General features: G+C 46.4%; 1 protein-coding gene across 1 annotated transcript; it reads right to left on the bottom strand.

The window, feature by feature from the left end:
* Positions 1–982: 982 nt before the first annotated feature.
* On the bottom strand, positions 983–13,341 carry LOC123072119 (uncharacterized). The gene is made up of 4 exons (XM_044495678.1): positions 12,994–13,341; positions 12,657–12,882; positions 1,659–1,877; positions 983–1,365 (listed from the first exon to the last, which is right to left on the bottom strand). The coding sequence occupies exons 1-4, from the start codon at positions 13,317–13,319 to the stop codon at positions 1,123–1,125; spliced, it is 1,014 nt and encodes a 337-aa protein (XP_044351613.1). The 5' UTR covers positions 13,320–13,341; the 3' UTR covers positions 983–1,122.
* Positions 13,342–14,937: the final 1,596 nt, after the last annotated feature.

The raw sequence follows: 14,937 nt of genomic DNA, 5'->3' as shown, positions 1-14,937 counted from the left end.
TCATATATATGTATTAATTAACCCCCTTCTTCAAATTAGACGTGGCAGATGCGGAATGAACTCCTAGAACCAGATCGCATGAAAGCAATTCAAGAGGAATTGGCGGTATTCTTTCTTGACCACGTCATCAATAAAGCCGGAGAATACCATGTGGAAGTTGATTTCAATTGCTAGGGGATTGTAATTAAGAGATCTTACATATTGTACATGTATGTAGCCAGTAGCGTCGGATACATGATACAAAAACTTGTTGTTCGACCAATCTCTCCGAGAAGGAGAGGTCGATCGATCACTTCTCTCGGTATGCATGACGAACTTCTGTACTCAATGGTTCTCTCGGTCACTTATGTATATAGTACGTAGCGTCGATCAAACACGGACATAAGAAAGGACACTTCTCTCTATTAATTAGCTAGCTAACACAATATATGAAACACCTAAATTAACACCCCAAAACCCCCAACCCCCCTTCAAAAAAAAAACAAAAATCCCAGCCACTGGAATGCTGACGCGTGGATGCCTTTTGGTCCCAGTTGGTGCCACCAACCGGGACCAAAGGCCCCCCTGACTGGGCTCGGCGCACAGGCCACATGTAGGCACATTGGTCCCGGTTCGTGTTTGAACCGGGACTAATGGGTGGAGGTATTAGTAACGACCCATTAGTCCCGGTTCATGAACCGGGACTAAAGGCCCTTACGAACCGGGATTATTAGGTGTTTTTCTACTAGTGCAGTCGCGCACGGACGATGCGTGAGCTGTGCATGTAATCTTACATAATGCTGCCCGTAGTGGGTTATCATAACTTAGTATAATGCATATGATACTGGTGTATAATACTACCACGGGTAATGTGTAGCATCATAGATGACCATATTTATTGTCATGCATGACACATAGTAGCATAACATTTATTATGATATGGTATCATGATAAGATATTCAACTCTCTCTTTCTTCATTTAATTGTATGCCACTTCGATAAATTCTCTTAGTTGGCCTGCATGATACTAGTTATGATACTTGCATTACGACTAGCCTAACAATGTCCTATGCCATAAAAGGAAAACAAGTAGTAATAAATGAGATCAAAGCAACCGGCAACATTTTGGCCCGTCCAAAAGCATTAGTAGTTGTTATTCTCGAGCAATTCATACACTCCAAGTGCATTAACAACGCTCCCAGCACGCACGAAGAAGCCCACAATGTTAGTGTTAGGCACACTGAAAGCAGTACCATTTGGTTTTCCAAAAGGTCCACGTGTCCTCAAAGTAGTGACGAAAGTAAGTGATGTCACAATAGTATCTCCACGAAAAGTACCAAATGTTCCGGAAACTTCTTTCACAATTTCTGAACGAGTAAAATGGATCTGCACAGAAAGAGATCATTGATTGTTTTCTTCCATGCAAAAGTAGATGGAACTAGCATTGGCGTATTTATGGTTAGTATTCCAAATGATTTATTTATTTTTGCGGGGAGTATTCCCAATGATATTAATTAAAGTAAAGCTAAAGCGTTTGTCAGGATGACTTAGCTATACCCTGCTATTTCTGTTCCTAAATGCATCTTATTTTGGAATGAAAATTATCTGTATCAGCTCTATCAATACGATAATAGTTGCATAAAAAGTTCACTAATGGAAGATTGTAAAGATTCACCCACCGTCTCACGGCCCAGGTCCGCAGGGAGTTCACCATCACGGCCCCATGAACGACCAATGTTGTGCTTCTTTTCGGCTTGATCGATACAGGTGAATGCAATTGAGTTGATGACAATGCCACTTGTAATCGTCACACTTTCTAGACGTTGAGGTTTCAGCTCTAGAATGTCATGTTCTTCTTCTCCATTCCCACCCCATGGTCCCGACTTCTTTACACGAACCTACACACATATGCAGAGGAACAACATCTTGTTTTAGAAAAAAGGATACAGAACAAACTACCTACATATGTACCTATATGTACAAATTATTAGCATGGTACAATTAAAGGCGTTATTAAGAATGTGTCCTTGGGTAGGAAGAAGCAGGGACGTCTGTAACGTCAGCCACGTAAAAAAATAAATGATGCGGGGGAGAGAGAAAGATAAAAATGACCCGGTTTGTCTGCAGAACTAACGACGATCTATTTCCTTAAAATTCGTTGCATACAGACAGTATGTTTTCCATTGTACCGAGTCTGTCGGTTATGGTGGGCCGAATAGATCTTGTCTTCCATGAAAAAAAGGGATTTTCCCTTTCCCGCGAACCTGAATTCCCTTGTCCCATGAACATTCTCAAATGATAACGCCCACACATGTGGCACAAAAATATTTGGTTTGAACGCCCTTTTTGCCATCGGATAAAAACACACGCATCTTGGTGCATGAGTCTAGCCACGTCATCCCAACGGGTTGTTCAGTCGGGGGCGAAGTCGCTCGGACGACATTTTCTTCCCTCGTCTAGTCCATCCACTTCCAGCAACACCCACTCCCACTACCTTATCCCCTCGCTACCGGATTCGAAGGAGAGGCGGCCGGCGTTGTGTAGGCAGGGACAAAGGCGAACGTCGATGGTGGTCGGAGCGTGGCGCAAGTGCGGTGCGAGGCTGTGGGAGGGCAGCGACCGGCGGGCACCAGGTTATTGCCCCTGCGGGACGGCGGCATTCGGCGGGCATGAGGCTACGCAGGGGAGCAGCGTCATGGCGGCACAGACAAAGGGGGGAGGGAGAGAGTGATGGTGGCGGAGGGGAGCGGCACCAGGCGGTTCCCGACATGTACCGCCGCTGGGGAGCGGTGGCTCCAGCGATTCCCGACGGGAGGAGCCCCGATGGCGAGTTCTCCTAGGCAGCGCCATGGACGCGTCTGGCGAGGCAGGCAGTGGCAGCCTGGCAGGCGGAGGCCACGGCGGCGGTGAAGAACAAATGGATCCGGTTGACGGCGAGGGAATGCTTGGCGGAGGAGGGGGTTCGAGCTCCACCTCCACCAGGCCGCCTCCATTTTTTCAAGCGCGCCTCGGTGACCACAAGCACCTACTCGCCTGCGCCGACACGCCCGACGTCAGGGCATCTATGTGTGGTCCTCGCTTGCCATAGTGAGTACCAGTGCACAACACCTGGCTCCTGCTGGCGTCGGCTCCCTCCCGGCCTCCCCTAGAGGTAGTGTTAGGGATATACCCCGCGGTGTAACCCGCCGGATGTATGACCTGGCTAGAGCTTGGCGACTCACTGGCGACCCGCCCGAACTTGACGGTTTACAGGCAACCCGCCTGAACATTGCGACTCACTGTTGACCCGGCGGGCGGGTCAGACAGATGACAAGGCCCAAGGCCCAGAAGGCCGGCTCATTCTATGGTGGGCCGGTTTATGGGGAAAGACATAAGGAGTTTTCCCTTAAGGTGGGCATACTAGTATTCCGCTTGTTATAGAATAGTCCTAATCCTACTATGACTCCACATGTAACCCGCCCCTCCAACTTATATAAGAAGGGGTAGGGCACCTCAAGAGGGAGGAAAAAAATTCTCTAAGGCTAGACACAACTAAAGGGGAGCCGGCTTATGCGGTGTCTCCCTGATGAGCATAATGAGATCTAGCCACAAACAGCATGTAGGGCTATTACCGGATGATGTTTCCCGGGGCTCGAAGCTGTCTAAACCATTGTCTTGTGTGTTGACCCGTCTCACATTTCTCATCCCAATCAACCCCTCTCAAGCTACCACATAGATGCGTTGGCCTCACGACTAAGTCCTCACACTAGAACATTTGCCTTACGTGAACATACAGGATTCCAACACCTGATCGGATTGACAGGTCAATGCCAAGCTTGGACGAGGCCACAGACTTAGGCTTGCCTTCCGTTTTTGTCTATGAGCCGCCATCGCCGAGCGCATCTCTGACTGCCGCCCGTCCGCATGGCCCTGCTGGACCAGCACCTCTCGAACTCGCTGACGCCTCAGCTGCGCCTTGCCGCCTCTTCTCCACTCCGTCCACAGCCGCCCCGGCTCGCACCCCTTCTCTCCACCTCTGTCGTGCGTGGCTGCGGTCTTGAGCTGTCGGGTCCTCGTCCTCCGCGGCGCTCCTTCGTCAAGCCGCTGCAACCCGCTGCAACCGCGGCACCTCCCTTCACTGCCGCGACGATGAGCCTCTACTTTGAACCACCGCGTTTGCCTCAAATCGCCGCCGGCCTCCCTGAGTCGCCGGGGTCGAGCCGCCTCTACTATGACCATTGTGTTGCTCCCCTCCTCTGTGGTGCACTCACCTTCGCCGGTCGTTTTCGTTCCTCACCCACGTCGTCACGCTTTAAGCTGGCCTTGCCGCGCGGCTGTTTCTGCCATGGCCGCCGTCTCGGGAGAGCCACCGGTGCAGCCGGGGGGGGGGGGGCACTGCTGAACCGCCGATTCACCCTGCTCATCAAGCCGGCCATACCTGAGCGGCTCCTATTGCGCCTCCAAGTTGTTGAGCCGCTGTTGTGCCTTAAGTCGGCCCTTTGCAGCCGTCTTGAGCCGCTCCTGTCGTGTGCAGAGTTTCCCCGACTCACGCACCTCCATTTAAGCAGTCGGCGCGGCGCCTTTGCAGAGAGAGTGGTTAAATTGCAGTTGAAATTACTGAAGATTATCTACGGATGATATATGAATCATCTGTCATCCGCTACAATCAGGTTATATCTATCTACGTTTATTTTCTTAGCGCATATGTTGTTTTTTCCGAGAATAATTACTCTGGTCCGCAATATATATTGTGTAGGACAATGATTCGTTATCAAGGTGGTGCCATGCTGTGCTTATGGAGTGTGCATTAGCATCATCATGCACTGGCGTCTGCGCCCGTTTGCTGTTGAATGGGTGTGCGCAAGCCGCCGCCCATGCAGCTCGATCTACATCAACTCGCCGACCGTGCGACTTACCGCTCCGGCGATTGACTCGCCTGTCCGCACTGGCTTACAACACCGCGGCCGGCTCATCTATCTGCTCCCACGGCCGACTTACCCGTGATTGACTTCAGCTTCACCGTGGTGATCATCAACTCCACGGTGGATAACTACGGGCCTGACATATCAGGTGAAATCCATCCAATATATTTTTTATTGCTTTCTTTAATAGGGCAACTACTCTGGCTTGCAAGTTCTCTAAATGCAGGGCAAGTGGTCTACTGCAAAAAGGGACTATCATATCGCTGAGCTGTCAAATGACTCATACCGATTTATGTCACGGTCAAATATGGAGAATCCCAAGCCAACTCTTCGGGTAGTCTTAAGACTCGGGGGCTACATGGACATGGCTCAGTAAATGTTGCTAGTTTAAAGGCCGTCAGAAAATTTCTGGCTCAAAATGAATAATTCCGGATTAAAATCCGGCTCAAGGGAAATTTATCTCTCACAAAGCATTGAAGCTCAATATCCGGTTTAAAATCCGGCTCAAGGGAAATCTATCTCCCATACAACTCTGAAGTTTTCAATATCCGGCTCATCGCCCGGTTCAAGAAGAATTCATTACTCACAAGTTCGAGTTTTAAAAAAATTAAAGGGACCAAAGAGAGTCTGTTGCAAAGCACAACTCAAACATAGGTACCCTGCTTCAATGACCATTGGGGCTGATTGTATTCGAATCTAGCTTAACTCCTTTGGCATGGCTTCCTGATCGTATTCGAATCATAGCCATTCAAACCTTTTGATCATTTGGTGGCTGGATCGTATTCGAATCATAGCTTAACCCTTTTGGTCCGACTTGCTGATCGTATTCGAATCCAAGTCGTTAAACATTTAGACCATTGGGGGCTGATCGTATTCGAATCTAGCTTAACCCCTTTGGCACGGCTTCCTGATCGTATTTGAATCATAGCGGTTCAAACAATTTGGTCATTCGGGGGTTGGATCGTATTCGAATCATAGCTTAACCCCTTTTGGTCCAACTCGCTGATCGTATTCGAATCCGAGTTGTTAAACATTTACACCATTGGGGGTTGATCATATTCGAATCTAGCTTAACCCCTTTGGCACGGCTTCCGGGTCATATTCGAATCATAGCCGTTCAAACAATTTGATCATTTGGGGGCTGGATCATATTCAAATCATAGCTTAATCCTTTTTGGTCCGGCTTACTGATCGTATTCGAATCAGAGTCGTCAAAAAACTTTAAGGTCATTTGGGGGCTTCCTGTTCAAACATAGGTGTATTCACCAAAGAGAACTAGTTGTCGGTACCTTCTTGATCGGCGCAATACCACAAACCACTTGGGGGCTTCCTAATCGTATTCAAATCATAGCCATTAACCCTTTTGGTCTGGCTTACTAATCGTTTTCGAATCAAAGCCTCGTGTTTTCTCTCTTTTTGATTTGAGTTTTTTGAAACCGTTTTTTTGGGGTTTCTCTTGATACTCTCTTGCTCATATCTGAAGCATATATGTGGTTTCTATTAACCCGGCCTGGCTTTGGATGATAAATCGCCAGCATATGACAATATCAATACTTGGCAGTATTGGCTTCTAAAGTTTGGGTTATCACCCTTACTGCACAGGTATCATAAGCCGACAGTACAATTCAACATCACAAACGGCGATGTAAGCCGGCAGCATGAGCCAATTCTACAGGTATGTTTTCCTGATTATATAAATAAGCGAGGTTGGATAACCCGCCCTGGCTTTAAGTCGCCAGTACGTTTAGGCTTGAATGGCCTTGCTTGATCTTTTCCGTAATTACATAAGACTATATTGGGTTGTTACCTGCCCTGGCCTTTGGCGATAAGTCGCCAGGGCATATGTTGTTTAAACTCTGTGCAGAATTTGCAGAACTATGACTTATATAAATGATTAAGTTCAACCTCATCATCAAAACTGATGCTTCAAAATGATTATCCGTTCTGGATTTTCTCAAGGGCTATAAGTCGTCGGGTTATAAAAAATACGGCTTACAATGAATGCGCATTAAGTCGCCATCGGCCAAGAGCCGCCAAGTATTTAAACTTCGGATCTACTTGTCAACCGATAAAGTATTCAAATTTCTAATAGCGAAACTTGGCTGGATTTTCATGATGATATTGAACGATTGAGGTTTTCATACCGGATTATATTATTCAAATCTTGAATAGTCAACATGGCTGGATTTTTATTATGGTTATCAATAACCAGTTTTATGATTGAGGTTTTCAAAGTCGCTTCGGCGCAATATCTATTATTTTTTCAATGGATATGATTTATTCTACAATGGAAGAAATAGTCCCGAGTCGCTGCGGGCTTACAACCCGATACTTGGGGGCTACATTATTCAAGTTGAGATTATATCAAATATGCAAGTCCCATGTCACTGCCAGCATGCATCATGGCACTTGGGGCTAATGCAAAGTAATTTTTTGCTCAACTTATTGAAGATCCGACTCATCACATTATAATGAGGCGGCCCTTGGGGGTTACCAATTGCTCCTGTCAAAACCTCAAGGTACACAAGCCTTAATCCATTATATAGAAAAGGTCCAATACTCAGTTGGTAGAGTACAAAGCTCTGAACCTTGTGGACGTGGGTTCAAGCCCCATGGTGGAGATTACATCATATGATATTATTCTCAATGAATTATATACAAAAATCCCTGCTCATTATTACATAATGACCCGGCCCTTGGGGGCTATACTGATTGAAGTTTTTATGAGTATAAGGCAATTACAAGTCCCAGGTTGCTGCTAGCATGACAACCCGACACTTGGGGGATACAGGTGATATGCATATAAGGGAGAAAAATCTACAAATTCTCAGTTTTGAGCAGACCAGATTGACCCGGTGTCCGCAACAATCTTGACCCGGCATCATCAACAATTATATGACCCGGCAACATTTATTTATAACCCGGGAATTTTGGCAATCATAAAATCAGCAAGATCTACATCTTTAAGCTGGTTGAATATCAGTTGAATATTTCAAAACCCATATTTTTGTCAAGTCAGAGCATTGAAGGCCGACTCAAATGGATTATTTCTTATAATATCTCTCTCCAATAGCCAATGTCAGCAAATTGATTATGAAGCTGGCCTATTGACCCAGATTTTTCAGAAGAAGTGCCTGGATTTTTTGCATTGGCGAAGTTTGAACATGTCTGTTAAAGGAGATTTTCTATGAGATCATAGACAAACACCCAGGAGGAAATGACAAGGACTTAAGGATGATCAGGTGCCGGCTCAGGAGAACTTTTAAACCGCAGCACAGCCTGTCAAATTTGTTCTTGTGTTTATTTTGCAGCATAAGTTTACCATGGATAAATCCAAGCTAAACTGGGGGCTAATGTCGAGGATATACCCCGTGGTGTAACTTGACGGATGTATGACCCGGCTAGAGCTTGGCGAATCACTGGAGACCCGCCCGGACTTGGCGGTTTACGGGCAACCCGCCTGAACATTGCGACTCACTGGTGACCCGGCGGGTGGGTCAGACGGATGACAATGCCCAAGGCCCAGAAGTCCGGCTCATGCTATGGTGGACCGGTTTACGAGGAAAGACATAAGGAGTTTTCCCTTAAGGGGGCAGACTAGGATTCCGCTTGTTATAGAATAGTCATAATTCTACTAGGACTCCACATGTAACCTGCCCCTCAAGCTTATATAAGGAGGGGCAGGGCACCTCAAGAGGGAGGAAAAATATTCTCTAAGGCTAGACACAACTAAAGGCGAGTCGGCTTATGTGGCGTCTCCCTAATGAGCATAATAAGATCTAGCCACAAACAGCATGTAGGGCTATTACCGTATGATGTTTCCCGGGGCCCGAAGTTGTCTAAATCCTTATCTTATGTGTTGATCCGTCTCACAACAGGTAGTATCCCACCTCCCCTATCAAATTGCCATGTGTTTTAGGTAGAGGCGCAACAGATTTTGGAGAGTGCTTCCATATTCATGTGATTTCCATGGCAAACATATTTTTTGCAAAGTTCTTGTGCAGCACACATCAAATTATCAACAATTTTTTGAGATGAACACAATGTAGCTACCATCTCTTTTGTATAGTAAATAGTTGCCATGGCAGTTTTGCAACGTATTTTGGCTATGAGTTTCTCATACCATGGCAAATTAAAGTGTGTTTCTTTTGTTCTTCAGTTTTATGCAGTCTGATCTTACCCTGCTTGGTGTATGTCAATGTGATCATGCTCTACTGCGCGAAGTAGGCATGGGAGGTAGCCGGACTAGTAGGGGTATGAGATGGATGTGAGAACCCATTGGTGCTGGGTAGCCAACCAAATTCCAGGCCTTCGCCTCCTGCGCTCGCGCGAGGGCGACTAGGAACCGACATCCCCCGCTGGCGCCGCCGTAGCTCGCTTTGCCTTCCGTGGTGTCAGGCCATGGAGACGCAGTGGATCTCAACTCTTGCCGGCGGAAGGGCTCCTACATCGTTTTTAGGTGCTTCTTCGTGTCTATCTAGGGTTTTTGTTCTGCTCAGGAAGACAAGACGGCGGCGACTTTCTGATGTTGGAATAAGGTTCTCCCCGCCTATTCCGCGTTTTGGTGATGCCTCTAGCATTATTAGAAGGCGTATGGAGATTTGTCTCCGACGGATCTCTGGGGATTCAGTCGGCGTTTGTCTTCGGTAGATTCACTTGGACCCGGTCTTCGTTCGCATGTGTTTGTGTGTCTTCAGGTTAGCTCTTTCTGGTCTATGTTTCTCTTCATCGGCGGCGGTTGCTGTTCTGGTGCGCTGGTCCTCTTGGGTCTTAGCACCACGACTTCACGACTGTCTACTATAGCAAGGTTTGCCCGGCTCCGATGATGGAGGGGCGATAACGATGATGCGCCTTCGGCTCGCTCTAATGATTGTAGTTGTCGCAAAAACTTGTGTGCTGGAGTTTGTATCTTCCGGCCGGTGCTCGAGTTTGTATCTTCGGCGTACGTTGCCGGATGGCTACTCTGTTTGTCAGCGGAGAGTTTATCCCAACAATGTGGACTACGAGTAGTCTAAACATAAAAAGAACGCAAAGAAAAATAATAAGAGTAGCCTAAACCCAGGTCTGTATCCCACAGCCCTTTCGGATACTGCATCGCACGCGACTCAGTGAACTCCACCACCTCATCCCGAGGCACTCGTGGTGGTTTAAGGCGAAAAGGTCGTCCTTCTTTTTTTTTTCGAAAAAACTTTCAATCTATTCATCTTCGATCATGGCAGTACAACGAACACCAGAAATAAAAATTGCATCCAGATCTGTAGACCACCTAGCAACGACTACAAGCACCGAAGCGCGACGAAGGCGCGCCATCGTCATCGCTCCTCCATCACCGGAGGCGGGCACAACTTGTTGTAGTAGACAGTTGGGAAGTCGTCGTGCTAAGGCCCCATAGGACCAGCACCCCAGAACAGCAACGGCCGCCGATGAAAAATAACGTAGATCAGAAGGATCCAAACCGAAGACACACGAACATAGACGAACAGCGACGAGATCCGAGCAAATCCATCAAAGATAGATCTGCCGGAGACACACCTCCACACGCCCACCAACGATACTAGACGCACCGTCGAAACGGAGGCTAGGCGAGAAGACCTTTATTCCATCTTCAGGGAGCCGCCGCCGTCTCGCCTTCCTGAATAGGACACATCCTAACAAGATTAAAAAAAACGACTAAAAACAGAGCCCTCCCGCCGGCCCTTGCCAGGATCCACCGCGCCTCCATGGTCTTAGGGCCACCGAAAACGAGGCGGACTTGCGCCGGCGCCGGCGAAAGGCACGAACCCTAATTTCCTTTTTTGGAGGAGGAGGAGGAGGCGGCGTCCTTCTCTGGAGGCACCACGGCCACCTCCTCTTACTCCTGTGGTGCTCACCGGCAGTCAACGTTGCGTCCAGTACCTCACGGCGATGATGTCGACGTTGAACCCATATCCCATGGCACCGGCCGTGGGCATATCCGGACCACCATGTCTTGCGCACTTGCCTAGCAGGCTGCACACACGATGGGTCGGCGGGCCAGTATCCCTCGGCATCACCCGTCGAGATGATTATTTTCTTCTTACTTTGACAGCTGACATGGCAAGTGGATTCCTGAAGCCGGTGACACATCAACCTCAATACCGCTTTACTCATGTTTTGGATATTTGTGTCCACTTTGAAACTACTAGGCTACCCCGATCTAATGTGTCAACACACTTCCATTTCTCCTTTTATTCTCTTTAGTTCATGGAACTTTTCTTTTTTTCTTGTTCTTTTTCTTAAATACATGATTTTTTAAAATCAATGAACTTTTTCAAATTCAATGATCTTTATTGCAAATCGATGAAGTTTTTTCAAATTCAATGATTTTTTTTTCAAATTGATGAACTTTTTTCAAAATTAATGAGATCGAACATTTTTTTTCAATTCGGTGAAGTTTTTTCAAAGAAGTTCATCGACTTTTTTAAAAGTTCATTGATTTTGAAAATTTTCATCGATTTTTTTAAAAATCATCTAATTTTAAAAAAGTTTGCCAAATTTGAAAAAAGAGTTCCTTGGATTTGAAAAAATGTTCATCAATTTTTTTAAAGTTCATAAACTTTTAAAATAGTTCACCGAATTTCAAAAAATTCACGGCTTCAAAAAATGTTCACAAAAACGAAAAACAATTACAAACTCGAGAAAAGTTCATGGAATGGAAAAAATAAGATGAACAAAAGAACAAAATCGTTCCAAATAGAATAAAAAAAGAAAAAATGAAATAGAAAAAAGAGAAAAGAAGAAAAGAGTCGACCAGTAGGTCGCCGTTTCAAATCCTTGCGGTGCGCCTATTTTTTTGGTTAAAGATGGGCAAAGGCGCCGAGCCCAGCTAACGCGGCTGCAGACGCCAGTTTGCAGAAACAGTCATAACCGGCGCCTGCAGCGCCGAATAGGATTCGCCCTGTTTGTAGTTTTTGGCCCGCCCAGCTTTTCTTTGGTAGCTCCGCCACGGGACTGTAGTTTCGATAGTGTCCACTCTCAGTCATGCCTGGCCTGTCTAATACACTAATCCGGACAATGTGCTTAATTCGCCTGGACCAGGCGCTCAAAAAGGGAGGCCTGCTGTTTTCCAGCCCCGTTGACCTTACGGGCCTTTGGCTCAGGCAATTTTTATTAAAGAAACGGACTCAAACAGGCAAAACAAAGAAGGATCATTTTTTTTTTAGAACATGTTTTGTTTCTGTTACTTTTATTGTTGATTCCATTATGATCTCTCTGTTATTTTGGCTAAATTTAACGTCCATATTTCTCACAACTTCTGACAAGTGCAAACTCAGTAGCACTACGTAATTAATCATGCTAGAGTTGATTACTCACCATCGTTATTTGCATTCTTTTGTACATTCCTAGCTTAAAAGATAGTGGAAAGTGCATACTAACCATGATATGTCCATTTCTACACTATAACCTCCTACTCGGTCTGGTCTTGTAGAAGTTGTCATTTTAGATAAGAGTACTGTCAAACTTGTACTAGAAATTTAACAAAAATATCTTTACAAATAGCCAGAATTTTGGAGATTTAATTAATATTGTTGCAAAAAATTTGGTTGGAAGTTTGGAAGTAAGATGCATGAACTTGTCTAAAAAAACACATGCATGGCTATCTATTGTAAATTGTAACGAGTAGTAATTTGAAGGCCATGAATGCTGATGTTCAAGAACGGCCGTTTTTAGAGGACAGTGAACTGTCCAATAAGCATCCTAAAATTTCTCATAATTAAACACGCGATAGTAAGAGAAGTGATAGGAGATATATCTGACTTGTTTCGGGGTCGGAAAGGTGAGACACATAGCATCGATCACAAGCTTCCTGATGCTGCCATCACGAGGCTTATCATCTCCGTCTACTATTGTGTGAGTGGCAAAACCTTGTGCATTGGCAAACTCTCCGGTCCCACCGGTGATCGCCAATTTGGTACTGCCTTCTCCGGTCCAGGTTCCCATCACCTGAAGGCTGGATCCCTTGAACTTAAGGGGAAATTTATCACTGCAGGAATATGGATGCATTGGGAAATTACAGGATCAACGGGGGAACAAAAAGAAAGTCTTGAGCACTGATAGAAATTACTGCAAGCCGAAAAGGCGTTGATCGACAAACCTCTCGCCGTCGCCGGTAAACACTATACTGAAAGAGGTAAACCAGCTTGGGGTTTCCTTGGTACTACTGGCCCCGAGATGCAGGCCCTGGGCACACGCAACATCCTTTGCGTCGTCTCCAGGGCCATCCCGTATGGTCCAGTCTTGAACAGCCAGGGTGCCAAACTTGTTGGCTTGCTTCATGTCCACTATAACTTGCTGGTTCTTTTGCTGGTCTCCGTGGGTTTCAGCGATCTGGCGCATGTACAGCTTGAAGCGAAGCTCCCTTTGGTGAATCTCTTGCTGAAGAGGAACACTACGGAAATAGGAAGGCTCCTCGGCGGCCATGGTTGTAGGATGTCGGGGTGAAGAAGCTACCTAGCTATAGGCTTCTCTTGTCTTTGCGTTGGAAGCGCATGTATATAGTAGAACCAACGGCGTTTAGTCTGGTTGATGATTGGTTAATTTATTCACGACACTGTCCGAACATATTCAAGTTGACTACTTTTAAAGTATGATTTGGGCGGTGAATTCTCACATGCCCATGTGACTATGGAATAACACTATTGTTAACTGCTCATGGCATGCCCAGTAGTTGTGAGCTGTAGGCAGGGCCGTTGAGCGGCATGTGCGCTCCCACAGGGCCCCCAAAATTCAGTCCCCCTAATTAGCCTGTCCATCGTTCTAGAACTCCAATCAAATGAAAACACATCTTTTTCTCAAAATAAGGGTCCCGATAACTGTCACACGTGTGGGCGTTAAGCAATCTACCCACACGTTCTGTATGGTGCCTAAGAGGACCAGCCCACACGCTTGTGTGTGAGCAAAACAACTAGCGCACACACGCCTCTTTTTTTCCCTCCCAGTCCCTCTTACACGCGTGCATGTGGGCGAAAATAGATAACGCCCACACGCCCAGTACGTCAGGCCTCGTACCTCGTAGTCCTGCACGCCCCACGTGACACTCCGCGTGCACGCAGTTGCCATGGGCCGGACTCTCGTCTATGTTCGTTTAAGTGCAGTTGCCATGTCACTGAACTACGGTTGCCATGTCGGACAACTACAGTTGCCATGTCTGCTCAACTACAGTTGCCATCTCAGGTCAAAGTTCCAGATTGCCATTTTTTGGACAACTACAGTTGTTGCTATGTGTGGTCTGGTCTACTGCAGTTGCCATGATTTCAAAACTTTAGGAGTTGCCATCTATTAACACTAGGCAGTTGTCATGTAGCACTGAAAAAATGGCATGGCAAAAAAACATGTTCGGGTAAAAGAGAGAGTTGTCATGTGCTCACAAGCACGTTAGGGCAGTTGCCATGTAAAAAGAAAGAGTTGTCTTCTGCTTACCTGCACGCTAGGGCAGTTTGCCATGTATCATGCAAAACATATGGCAACTGACAATGTTCGGATAAAAAAAAGAGAGAGTTGCCATCTGCTTGTAACCACAGTAGGGCAGTTGCCATGTACACTGCAAAACGCATGGCAACTAGCAGCTTGGGTGTGGGAGAGGAGGCAGACGTGTGGGCGAGATGGCAAACGCCCACACACCAGCCCTTGTGCGTGACTGAAAACTGGTGTGTGGGTGAACTGCTAAACACCCACACACCGGCCCCTCCGTGTGGTAAAACGGATGTGTGGGCGAACTATGTGACACAGTACACACACGCCTTGTCCTACGTGGCACAGAAAATCAACCAGATTGTGCCAACATTCGTACATATAGTACTGGACGATGATGGATGCGTGTGATCGAGATGGTCAACGCCCACACGTGTGGGCGTTAACATTTCCGAAATAAAAAACACATCACTCCATAAAAAAACAAATCAAACACAAAACCGCAAAATACCTATTTAAGGGTTGTCCCTTGCAAAGACCACTCTTACCTTTTCAGATGCTGACAAGTGGAGCACTGCATATACGCCACTTGTTGCAACATTAGTTCTTTTAACTAACCCTTAGAGCG

The sequence above is a fragment of the Triticum aestivum genome, chromosome 3B (assembly GCF_018294505.1).
Source record: "Triticum aestivum cultivar Chinese Spring chromosome 3B, IWGSC CS RefSeq v2.1, whole genome shotgun sequence".
In the NCBI taxonomy this organism is placed as follows: Eukaryota; Viridiplantae; Streptophyta; class Magnoliopsida; order Poales; family Poaceae; genus Triticum; species Triticum aestivum.
This window is presented reverse-complemented; position numbering and strand designations above follow the sequence as displayed.